A 13,363-nucleotide genomic window follows, 5' to 3' on the forward strand; every position below is an offset into this window, starting at 1 on the left:
ATGACTGGCAAAAAATCAAAGTTCTATAGTGAGCCTAGATTGTGATAAAGAGAAATTGATATTTTGTTATGATTTTCTGTTAGGCTTACCACATTTTTCATCTGGTATTTTCCGCTGCTGGGGAAGGGATACCTTTATCGCTCTTAGAGGTATACTGCTGATTACTGGACGCTATTTAGAGGCCAGGTAGGATATCTACTAAATAACAGTTCAAATATTGCTGCTTATAAATTTTATACAAATATTGCTACTTACATGTTCTTTGTGATTTATTTTGATCCCTCCTCTCTTGTTAATGTTAGAGGGAGATTCTTTTCAAGCACCCACTGGAATATTTCATTTCGGTCCTATATGATGAAAGTTTTTTGGTGTATTAATAACTAAAACATGATTATATGGTTACTTCTCTTAGCATCATAGGTCAGAAAGTCTGATTCCTGTTCTACAGTTAAATATAAAATTAGACATGATATGATCTGCTTGTTGCTCATATGCCATTTTGTGTTTTCTACAAGATGACAGTATTAGGTAGTGAGCATTGGAGAAAGAATTGGGAAACTCCAGGTTTCTAATCCCAGTTGTTTTTTTTATTTCACCTTAAATATGTTCCTGATTTTATGTTGCCTCCTAAAATTTACCAGTTTCAGTAATGTATGTAATTTATCAGCTGTGATTATAACAAAACAAAAAAATCACTATGACTTAAAAGCCTATGACTTTAAAAGATATATTTAGGGGGCAGCTAGGTGGCACAGTGGATAAAGCACCGGCCCTGGATTCAGGAGTACCTGAGTTCAAATCCGGTCTCAGACACTTACCAGCTGTGTGACCCTGGGCAAGTCACTTAACCCCCATTGCCCTGCAAAAAAAAAAAAAAAAAAGATATATTTAATTGTAAAAGATTGTACCATTTCATTTATTCAGCATCTTCTGGAATAAGGTTTTTCTCAGTGATTTTTCAAGTAACCAAAGTTATTCCTTTAAGTGTCAAAGCAATTTGAAAAACAAGCTAGAAGAAAAGAGTATGTTACATGTAATTCAATCTTTTCTTAGTGATGTGGAATTATATACAATCGGCTACATGGTACAGTGGGGGGAGGGAGCACTAGACCTGAAGCCAGGAAGACTTGAATTCAAATTTCACCTCAGACACATGCTAACTGCATGACCTTCAGCAAGTCACTTAACTTCTCAGTGCCTCACTTTCCTTAGAGGTCAAATGGGGACAAAAATAGCACTGACCTTTCAGGACTGTTGTGAGGATAAAATAATATGTGTAAAAAGCGTTGCAAACCTTAAAGCAATATATGTGCTAGCTACTGTCATGTTATGAGCGTCTGTTTTTATTTAACTGTTTGTTTATTAGAGGCCAAGCTATGAGTGATGAAGAGCCTAGGGCTCTTTATCATTATAGTAAAGAAGTCCCAACCGCTTTGCTGAATAACTAGAAAAAGGGCACTCCCAAATCTCCTTGGCCAGCACACACCCACCCACATTACACACAAGAAACTGTGGTCCTGTGGGTTACATGACTTTGCCTTGGTTTTTTGATATTGTAAAGGAAAAGACTACAAGACTACATGTGTAATCAAAGGAACTAGTTACATTAAGTGGCTCTGCCACCTAATTCTTGTATGTCCTGGGGCAAATCATTTAACCTCTCCGGGCCTTAGCTTCTTCACCTGTAAAACAGCGTTTAATGAGGTGACTTCTCAAGCCCTATGTAGCTCTGCATTTATGATCCTATGATACATATATTTCATCAGTGTGAATAGTCACTGTAGCAAAAACTCAGATCACAACTTCTCTAGGTTACAATGGATGGTTTTATGAATTACTGTGGCCAGAAAGAAAAAAAAAGAAAAAATGTATCCACTGGTATCAAGCTATTAAAGAGCTTCTCTGAATTTAGCCAGGCCAATCCTTGAACAATAAACAGTCAGCCTCTGTGCCCATACTCAAAGCTTTTTCAGCTTAATAACCTACTAGAGCTTTGTAATGTGCCAAAATAACTTTTTAAGAACCTAAGGTTATCACCACACTATGATTAAGTATCAGAGTAAGATTTAAATATATGATAACAAAAAAATACCTTGATAATCAAATTGACTTTCACCAAAAGCTTAAATCTATGTCATATTCTTCATGAGCAACTTGTTCTTATTTATATAATTGTATTCTTAAGACATTTATTTCATCATCCTGATTTTTTTTCCCTTTTGCTCAGTTACTCATACACTAATTTTCTGTGGGACAAATTAAAATAAAAGGGGAGGATAAGATTTTGTTTAATATAATGTGCCTTTTTAGTCTTTAGTATTTAAAACTGACTTTGTTAAATTATATGTTTAATCTCTGATTTCAGGAATATAATTTTAGCATTTGCTGGTACCCTGAGACATGGACTCATTCCCAATCTCCTTGGTGAAGGAACTTATGCCAGGTTTAACTGCCGAGATGCTGTGTGGTGGTGGCTGCAGTGTATTCAGGATTACTGCAAAATGGTTCCAAATGGCACAGACATTCTTAAGTGCCCAGTTTCCAGAATGTATCCTACAGATGACTCTTCCCCCTTGCCAGCAGGCACATTGGTAAATATAACTTCTAATAAACTATTCATGACTTTTAAAAAATAAAATAATATAAATCCCAAGAATTCAATAGATATTCATCTACCAAAAAAATGAGTATCCAGTTGATGCAAAGGCACTGTGATAAATACAAGGGTGTCTGAGACACACTTCTTGCCATCTCAAAGCCTGCAGTCTACTAAAGAAAAAAAAATACAGACATATGTATCATTTTGGAGGCCATGGTGAAGTTAAAATAGGAATGGATCAGGGGAGTTAGGAGAAAAAACTGTTCTACTGAAATGCCATAGATGTTGAGAAAGGGGGGGGGGGCAGTCAGTTGGCACAGTGGATAATATGCCAGGCCTGGAGTCAGGAAGATTTGTCTTCCTGGGTTCAAATCTAACCTTAGGCACTTACTAGCTGTGTGACCCTGAAAAAAGTCACTGAACCCTTTTATCTCAGTTTCCTCATCTGTAAAATGAGCTGGAGAAGGAAAAGGCAAACCACTGCAGTATCTTTGCCAAGAAAACTCCATATGGAATGACAAAGAGTTGGGGACAACTGAACAAAAACAGAAACAAATACAAAAATGGGGGAAAAGTTTCAAAGAGGAGTAATAAAAAGGAAGTCTGATTTACATTAATTTAGAAAATAATTTAAACATAATATTTTTGGGAGTGATAAAATAAGAATTTTTTAAATTACCATCACTATACTGAGTCAGACCTAGAGTTTCTCTTTGACAGGGAATTCAGTGACATTTTTGAGACAAAATAGTTGCCCAGTGCATCAGCGTTCTAATTCTACCTTGATCTTGCACACATACAGTTTCCTTTTGTGATTTCAAAATGTAATCCTAGTGATGTGGTTACTGATGAACCATGAATCTTTGCTTCTTCCTATTTGGCTGATAACTGTCAATTGCCTATTATCTTGATTGGGCTTTTTTGGACTGTTAATCCTTTGTATTTAGATCATCCTAATTAAAAAATTACTTAAAATTTATGACAGAATTTATAAAAATATTTTCATCTCTTTCTAAATCAGCAAATAATTTAAATTGGAAGGATGCAAGTAAAAAGTACTTAAAAATAAGTCTCCATTTAAAGGAAATTGCTAGACAGAGTGTTAGCTTTAGCAGCTATTTAATCTTAGAGACCCAGCTGTACTTCCGCATCTTATTAATCGCTTATTAATGGGGAATGGGTAATCTGCAGACTCTAGGAAGCCTCTCAAGTCCCATTAATATCATGTGTTCAGGTGTATTGCTTTATTTCATGTAGTTTTTTGTGCAATAAGTAGCACTACTTAAATTTGGATTCTTTTATTAATGAGAAGAAACTACTAGTTTAGAAAGTTTACAATATAAGGTCAAATATTACATAGTAGGTACTTAACAAATTATATTTAAATTTAATTTAGGGTATAATTGGATATCTATGGTGTTGACAGATTTATACTTTTTAGTTGTGACAAAAATTGTAAGCTGTTGTTTTCAAGAGCCTATTACTATACTCAGCTAATTACTGACTTTACAACCATTTTATTTAGTTATTCATAGTTAATCAAGAAGAATTTTCACATTAATAGAGAATAACTTGAGTAATTATATAAATTTAATTGTTTCATAATTTCACAAAAAAAATTTGGTTGATAGATTTTGTTTTATTACAGCTATAAAAGTATAACAGTATATAAGAACACTAAAAACAATTCTTTTAATTTCTTCAACTTACTTCAAATGTCATTCATTAGATTAGGTAATATGTCATTGTTTTGTTTTGTTTTTGTGAGTACAATAAATACCTAATAGTTTTTGGAAGAGATAATTTATTTTTCTAGCAGTTCAATTGGGATTTTTTCTGGAATAAAGGAAAATAGTAATTTCTCAAAGACTTATTGTGTACTCTTTCCTCAATCAGGATCAGCCATTATATGAAGTCATACAAGAAGCTATGCAACGTCACCTGCAGGGTATACAGTTCCGAGAAAGGAATGCTGGCCCACAGATAGATAGAAACATGAAGGATGAAGGTATAACTGAAATGACATACATTGTTCTTTGGTTGTTACAATTTTAACTTTTTGATTAGCTATTTTGGAAGCTCATTTTTCATTACATTTAAACGTTTTTTTTTTCATTTGTGAGAGTTAAATAAATTATTTGTTTTAATACCTAATTACAAACATTAAGTCCCATAGCAGACATAGTTGCATAGCCTGACAACATAATGCCAAATATTCTGATATCAAGATATGATCTTTTGTATTTTTAATTCCATTTAGCAAAAGTCAAAACATTTTATGAATATCTGAGTGTTAGTTTTATCTTACTTTTATAATTAGGGAAAAGAAATTTAAGTTAGAAGTAATTTGCCTAGGGTACAAATTAATTTATTAGCAAAATTTTACTGTAAATTAACACTTTCTTGTTTGCTCTTCAACATTCCCTAAATGTGATTATCAAATCTGATATTCAGATAATCAAGTAGAAGCTCCATAAATTATAAATAGTATGTGCCAGTTGAATTGCATATTTTCTGTAATCTTGATAAAACATGTAGACATTTTTATTTAAATAGCAACTTATGATAATTCTTGGAGAATTTAAGAGGCTTTATTTCCTTTTGAAGGTTTTAATATAACTGCAGGAGTAGATGATCAAACAGGTTTTGTTTTTGGAGGAAATCGATTTAATTGTGGTACCTGGATGGATAAAATGGGGGAAAGTGACAGAGCTCGAAATAGAGGAATTCCAGCCACCCCAAGGTATAGTTTGCTTTGTAATGCTTGTCTAATTGACTGTTAAAAAAGTAGTTTAACACGGGGCAGCTAGATGGCGCAGTGGATAGAGCACTGGCCTTGGAGTCAGGAGTACCTGAGTTCAAATCTGGCCTCAGACACTTAACACTTACTAGCTGTGTGACCCTGGGCAAGTCACTTAACCCCAATTGCCTCACTTAAAAAACAAAACAACAACAAAAAAAAAGTAGTTTAACAGGAGCAGCTAGGCACAATGGATAAAGCACCAGTCCTGGATTCAGGAGGACCTGAGTTCAAATGTGGCCTCAAACATTTCACACTTACTAGCATGTAACCCTGGACCAGTCACTTAACTTTCATTGCCCCGCAAAAAACCAAAAAAGTAGTTTAACAGTGTCTAGTTTTTTGCCTTCTTCAAGGAGAACATTCTAATCTTTATGTTTTAGGGTGTTATTCACCACCAACTTTCAGCCATAAGTGATTACCTACAAAAGACTTTTTAGCACTTTAACATGTTAATAAATGTAATTACTCATGAAAAATAAGTCTGCCAGGATATCATCAGGTACTATTCATAGAAAGCTCTTATTGAAGAAAAGAATTATTTTTTTAACCTCGAAAACCTACCATATTTTTCCATGTGTAAGCTTTAGAATTGTGGAACTTACAGGAACCCCTAAAAAAGTACCTTATTTTATCAGCCCAGAAAGTTACCTTTCTGTTATTAGTAGTAGTTAAAGATTTCTGGTCATTACAATCTTTCTAGATAGGTCATTTCAATTTTATGTTTAATCATCACATTATTCCTTATGTTCATTTGACATCTCTTTTGCCTTAACTTTTACCTCTAAGGTAGCTAGATAGCATTGTAGATAGAGTTTTGGGCATGGGGACAGGAAGACCTGCGGAAGGGAGGGACAGAGGGAAGGAATGAAGGGAAAGAGGGAGGGAAGAAGTGAGGAAGGAAGAAAGGAACAGGAAACATTTATCAAGTGCTTACAATGTTCCAGGCACTGTCCTATGCTAAGTGCTTTTCAAATAACTCATCTGATCCTCACAGTTAGAGGCAGATGCTATTATCCCCATTTTACTGAGACACAGGGCAATTACATGATTTGCCCAAAGTCACATAGCTAGTGACTATGGCAGGATTTTAACTTGGGTCTTCCTGTCCCCAGGCTCAGTTTCCTCTTCAGTCAAGCGGGAATAATAATCACATTGTTCTCATAGGTTTGTTGTGAGGAATAAATGAGATAACCTGTATAAAGTACTTATGTAAATGTTATCATCATTATCTCTGCCACTCTCTAACTATGTGACTTTGGGTGAATCACTTAGTCTTTTTTTCCTTCATCTTTGCAATGAGGATAATAGTATTGCTGCCTTCCTCCGATAGCATTGTAAGGATAAAAAAAATATAATAGATATAAAATACTCTGTAAGTATAAGGTAACATCTTGTGTACCAGTTATATCTTGAGTAATCAAATCATCATAATTTCTCTGAGATACCCCACTCAGATTTTGTTTTTATAAATTTTTTGTTAACATCACAAATTTTGCATTTAATATTAGAGATGGTTCTGCTGTGGAAATTGTCGGTCTAAGCAAATCAGCTGTTCGTTGGTTGCTGGAATTATCAAAAAGGAATTTGTTCCCTTATCGTGAAGTTATAGTAAAAAGAAATGGTAAGATACTTATATCAAATCAGTATGTAAATGCACACAGGGTTGGGTTACTAACTGTTCCTATTAGCATAATAATTTTTTAAAATAATAAACATTTTTATTTAAAGTTTTGAGTTCCAAATTCTCTCTCCTTCCCTCCCTTCCCTCTCCCCTCCCTGACGCAGTAAGCAATCAGATATAGGTTATATATGTGCAATAGCATAGGACTTTTTGAAAGCATTCTCTAGAATTATCATTTACACAAACCTCATTGGTCCTAGGGTCAAAGACTCTAATATAAGAAAGACATTTTCCATGCTTTAAAACACGATATAAATGAAAAATAACCAAGATGGTGGAATAACTGGAAGAAGTACAGCTGAGCTCCCCAACAACCCCTCAATGGAATCTAGAAAATGAGCAAAACTAAATAAAATTATCTCACATTATCACAGTGCACAAATAGAAGACTATACAAACAAGGAGGCAGAGGATTGGGGAAGTGAGTGGCACTTTCAGGTGAAAATGTTTCATCTGAACTAGTCAAAGGAATATTTCACTCTACAGGGAAAACAGGAAAGAAAGGGAGAGGGAGATATAAGGGGGTGGTAGATGAGAAGGAAAATTCATCCTAACAAAACAAGCTATTAATTATGGCAGGTGAATTGGGAATTGTGATTCAGAAAGAAAGAAAGGATAAGAACCTGTGACTGGGCTCTCCAGAAGAGAAAGAGAAGAGAGAAAGGGGAGAAGAAGTTTGCATCAGCCATAGGACACTGTTACTGAACATATCCTTGTCTCTCAACACTCTTATTTTAAAAAGAGGACAAGAGACAAAGAGGAGAAAATATAGAAGAGAATAGAATGAAGAGAATTAACAAAAGTAATGATCATAACTATGAATAGGATGAACTTCCCATAAAATGGAAGAAGATAACCAAATGAACTAGAAGACTTCAGGCCTAAGTTATTTACAAAAAACACTTGAGTCAGAAAGATTCACAGTTAAAATAAGGGGCTATAGCAAACTCTGTTATGCTTTACCTGAAGTAGAAAGGCAGAATTAGCAATAAATATCAGGACAAAGCAACAACAAAAATAGATATAATTAAAAGAAACTACTTTGTTCTGAAAGGTACCATAGATTGTAAATTAATATAAAGACTAAACAGGTATACCAAATGGCATAAACTGTAAATACTAAAAAGAAAAGTTAAATTAGTTACATGAAGGAATAGATAATAAAACTATAATAGTGTAAGACCTCTAAGTAAATCTAACTAAAAAATAAATAACAAAGAAGTTAGGGACCTGAAAAGAATTTCAGAAAGGTTACATGTGATAGACCTCTGGAAAATATTGAATGGAAATAAAAAGGGGTACACATTCTTACCTTTACATAGAACTTTTAAAAAAGTATTTGTAAAAAAAACTCAGAAATGCAGAAAAACAAATACCAAACTCATCTTTAACAGACCATATTATAAGAAAACTATATTCAATAAAGGGTTACTGAAGAAATTATTAATCATAAAGAATGAGTAGGTAAAAGAACAAATCATAGACACAGAAATTTCATTAAATGTAATGACAACAATAAAACAACATACCAAAATTTTTGGAATGTAGCCAAAGCAGTCCTTAGAAGAAATTTGTATTTCTAAACACTTTCATCATCATAATAAAGAATAAACTGGGACGGCTAGGTGGCGTAGTGGATAAAGCACCGGCCCTGGATTCAGGAGTACCTGAGTTCAAATCTGACCTCAGACACTTGACACTTACTAGCTGTGTGACCCTGGGCAAGTCACTTAATCCCCATTGCCCTGCAAAAACAAACAAACAAAAAAAGAATAAACCAATGAATTGGACATACAACCTAACCAACAAATTTTAAACTCCCAATTAAACACCAAAATAGAAATCCTGAAATTCAAAAAAGAGATTACCAACATTAAGAGAAAAAATTGAATTAATCACTAAAACTAGGAACTTTTTTAGGGGGGAAAAAAGAATAAAAGGGAAAAGCCATTAGCTACTTTCATTAAAAAAAGAAAACCAAATATGAAAAAAAAATAATTATATGAATGTGGGCTTATTCTTTTCCTACTATTATAGTAGTAACATAACTGATCATTATTAACACTGCTTTGTAAATTATACAGTGTCTTTGATTTAAAAAATGTAAAACAGGGCAGCTAGGTGGCGCAGTGGATAAAGCACCAGCCCTGTATTCAGGAGTACCTGAGTTCAAATCCAGCCTCAGACGCTTGACACTTACTAGCTGTGTGACTCTGGGCAAGTCACTTAACCCTCATTGCCATATAAAAAAAAAGAAAGAAAGAAAGAAAAGAAATGTAAAACATCCCATTACCCTGTCATAAGAGGTCAATATTGTCAAATAAGTTTTTCCCTGTGCCTGTGAGCCAATCAACAGACTAGTGATGAAATGTACAATTCCCTTTACTCAGAACCCATGCCTTATTCATTAGATTTTGCTAGTATATCAGTTTGCATATGGGATGCTTTGAATGTTCTACACTATATTTTACCATGTTGCAGGAAAAGATGTAAAAATCTCCTATGAGGAGTGGAACAGGAAAATACAAGACCACTTTGAAAAGCTGTTCCATGTTTCAGAGGACCCATCAGATCCTAATGAAAAGTGTCCTGATCTAGTTCACAAACGTGGGATATACAAAGATAGTTATGGAGCTTCAAGTCCTTGGTGTGACTATCAACTCCGACCAAATTTCACGATAGCAATGGTTGTAGTAAGTATCTTCAGATTTAGTAAATAATTTGAAAACCCATTTTTTTAAAACTGTTCCAAAATACTACATTCAAGCTTACATGTATAAAAGATTTCCTTAACCAAGTGATTCATTTTTGTTTGCTTTTAAATATTTTTAGGAACTAAAAAGGTTTTACTGTTAGTTTGATATGTCTTTTATAAAAAGGCTTTCAACTTGTAACTATTATAGAATAAAATTAAAATAAAGAAAGCAGATACACAGCATAAGCAGCCCAAAATTTGCTAACAGGAATTGTTTGAAGTTCTTTCTCAGTCTCTATGTTATAGAAAGAAAGTCATATAAAGAAAGTACTTTCCAGGGGCAGCTAGATGGTGCAGTGGATAAAGCACCGGCCCTGGATTCAGGAGTACCTGAGTTCAAATCCAGCCTCAGACACTTCACACTTACTAGCTGTGTGACCCTGGGCAAGTATTTAACCCTCATTGCCCTACCAAAAAAAGAAAGAAAGAAAAGAAAATACTTTTCTTTTTTGTGGGCTACAGTCAATGTATTTTAACTTCTCTTATTTTCTCCAAAAAATAAAGACCTAAACACTTTAGTCTTTAAATAGTACCATAGTGAAAGTGTAACTCATTATCATTTTTCATTTGATTTTATTTAGCTAAGTAGGCTAAAGAAAACTTAACTATGGAGACTTCCTCTGTTATTTCTTTCTCAAACTCAGTTATCCCCCAGCAAATTCATCATATCCAGAAGAACAAGAGCCCGAGGCTCTTCTTTGATAACATAATCCAGAGAATAGTGCCATCTGGCAGCTTCCTGATGTTGTATCCCTTTGTTTCTTAGAAGAAGCTGTAATAGCTTTTTTTTTTTTTTTTGGTGAGGCAGTTGGGGTTAAGTGACTTACCCAGGTTCACACAGCTAGTAAGTGTCAAGTGTCTGTTAAGTGTCTGAGGCCAGATTTGAACTCAGGTCCTCCTGACTCCAGGGCCGGTGCGCTATCCACTGTGCCCCCTAGCTGCCCCTGTAATAGCTTTTAAGAGTATTTTGATGGTTAAATCAAAGAAAGAATAGTGTCACCTGACCTTCTTCACCACCATGACAGAACTAAGACATGTATAGGCCCCTTAACCCTCTTTTGGGATTGGTTTCTGCCCCTGAAAAACATCAGCGGGATTGTCATTATTTCCTCAATTTCCAAAGCCTAAGATGACACTTCTAGACTTTAGTTTGTCATTCTTCCATCTCTGGCCCTTATCTGTAAGAGGCCAAGTGAGTGGAGAGTAAATTGTATGCTGAATGCTGCTTTGGGAAGCCAATGCTGGGATCAGAGTTAAGAGAACTTAGATTCATATCCCTCCTTTGACATTTGTTTTTGCCTTTCTTTGTATCCCCAATGCTTAAGAATATGTGCTTAAACATTGTGTTTAATAAATACTTTTTGACTTCCTAGCTCTATTATATAACTGTAGGATAGTAGAAAGCATAGTGGTTCTGGAGTCAGGAGTACCCGTTCAAACCCCATTTCTAATACTTAGAACCTACCCTAGAACACACCATTTAACATCCATAGCCCCATTTTCCTCATCTATAAAATGACACGGTTGGTCTGGATGGCCTCAGAATTTGTGTTCATCTGAGCTTCTCTGGGATTCAGTTTCCACGTTTATAAATTGGGGAAAATAATACCTTTTAATGCCTCCCTCACCAGAACTATTTCAAGGCTTAAATGTGAGATTGCATGTAAAGGACTTTCCAACTTGGTTGTTATTACTGTTCCTTTGGAGAACTTTTAATGTTCAAGATGAGGATGGAAGTATTTCAAGTGCAACCTTAAGAACGAACAACTCTTATTTTTAAATCTGAAACAGGCCCCTGAGCTCTTTACTCCAAAGAAGGCATGGAAAGCTTTGGAAATAGCAGAGAAAAAGTTACTTGGTACCTTGGGAATGAAAACTTTGGACCCTGAGTAAGTTGAAAGATATATTTGGTAATGCTTGCTCAATTGTTCATGTTTGTGGGAGAAAAAGGATGTCATCTAAAAACTGTATTTCTATAATTCCTCTCACTTGAGAGTTCCTTTAACATAGTGGGGAAAGCACTTGACTTGGAATCAGATGGCCTCAAATAAAGCACTACTCCAGGTTACCTGGGTCACCCTAGGAGTCCTGGAACTTCACTACCTAACCCCCTCCTACCTTTCCAGTCTTCTTATACCTTCTACCCCACCCTCCATGTATTCTGGGATCCAGCAACACTGGCTGTTCCCCATGCCTAGAATACTCTTGTTCATCTCCATCTCTTGGCCTCCTTCAAGTCCCATATAAAATCCCATGTTCTACAGGAGGCCTTTCTCCATTCCTTTTAATTCTAGTGCCTTCCCTTTATTGATTATTGCCTATCTATCCTATATATAGTTTATATGTACATAGCTTTTTGTCTCCTCAATTAGACTGTGAGCTCCTTGACTGAGACAATTGGGATTATTGCCCTAAACTTCCTCCTCTTCACAATTCCATACTGCAAAATCACCTATATCTTCCCTACACCTCCTCCATTTAATTTAATCTTTGAGAAGAGGCGAACTTTATCTTTGCCAAGGTCAACCTCTCAATATCTACCATTGATCTTTTCTCCCTCACTTATCTTTAGTCCATCCCTTTTTATTTTTTAAGCCTTTCATTGACCCTGTCAATCCCACCACTCTAATTAAATTGTTCTCTCAAGGATTACCAATCATCTATTTTAAATGCTAATTTCTTTGATCAGGCCTCATATGCCTTGATTTCTTTACAACTCTTTAAACATTTTTAACTATTCCTTCCTTGACTTCCATGACACTGCTCTCTCCTAGTTTTCCTGCCTGACCACTACTTCTCTGTCAGTTTTGCTATCTAGATTAGCACCCGTGTCCTGTCCCCTTATGGTATATTTTGTCATATCAGTCCTGTCTCCACAACATCCCTTTTCTCTATCTCCTCTCTATTTACACAAGCCACTTTCCCAGTTTAGACTCTAATTATTTCATCTGGACTAATGCAATTAATCCCTGCACTTTCTCTCCCAACTTAAGTTCATCTTCCAACTTCTGCCAAAATGATTTACCTTGCTCAAGAATTTGTCTCATTTTTTAAAATATTTATTTATTTGTGTACATGGTCAAATATAAGTTCTTTGTACCCAATAACTGTTTTTGATTATTATCTTTGTATCCATGGAGTCTGGCAGTTATCTGGTATAAAGTATTTAATAAATGCTTATTGATTAATTAATTGGGGCAGCTAGGTAGCACAGTAGATAATTCCTCCTGACTCCAGGGCAAGTGCTCTAAGTTCAAATCCAGCCTCAGACGCTTGACACTTACTAGCTGTGTGACCCTGGGCAGGTCACTTAACCCCCATTGCCTCAAATATCTGGGGCCATCTCTAGTCTTCCTGATAAATATCTTTCCACTGGACCTAAATGGATCTGGAGGAGAGAATGAGGTTGGTGAGTTTGCACAGCCCTTCCTCACTTAAATCCAATTCACTGCAAGTCATGACATCACCTCCTAGTGTCATGACTCTCTTCAAGTACAAAGGACAAACTTGCCTATAGAATAAAAT

At 35.2% G+C, this 13,363-nt stretch overlaps 1 protein-coding gene across 4 annotated transcripts in view; it reads left to right on the forward strand.

Annotated features, from left to right (window-relative positions):
• Positions 1-13,363, forward strand: part of AGL (amylo-alpha-1, 6-glucosidase, 4-alpha-glucanotransferase) — a 66,641-nt gene that overhangs the window by 47,043 nt on the left and 6,235 nt on the right. For all 4 annotated transcript variants that reach the window (XM_044003655.1, XM_044003654.1, XM_044003657.1 and 1 more), the window contains exons 25-31: positions 84-186; positions 2,366-2,591; positions 4,496-4,607; positions 5,207-5,342; positions 6,911-7,023; positions 9,565-9,776; positions 11,630-11,727. In XM_044003655.1, the coding sequence (XP_043859590.1) occupies positions 84-186; positions 2,366-2,591; positions 4,496-4,607; positions 5,207-5,342; positions 6,911-7,023; positions 9,565-9,776; positions 11,630-11,727 (1,000 nt within the window). The remainder of the gene's footprint in view (positions 1-83; positions 187-2,365; positions 2,592-4,495; positions 4,608-5,206; positions 5,343-6,910; positions 7,024-9,564; positions 9,777-11,629; positions 11,728-13,363) is intronic.

The sequence above is a fragment of the Dromiciops gliroides genome, chromosome 4 (assembly GCF_019393635.1).
Source record: "Dromiciops gliroides isolate mDroGli1 chromosome 4, mDroGli1.pri, whole genome shotgun sequence".
In the NCBI taxonomy this organism is placed as follows: domain Eukaryota; kingdom Metazoa; phylum Chordata; class Mammalia; order Microbiotheria; family Microbiotheriidae; genus Dromiciops; species Dromiciops gliroides.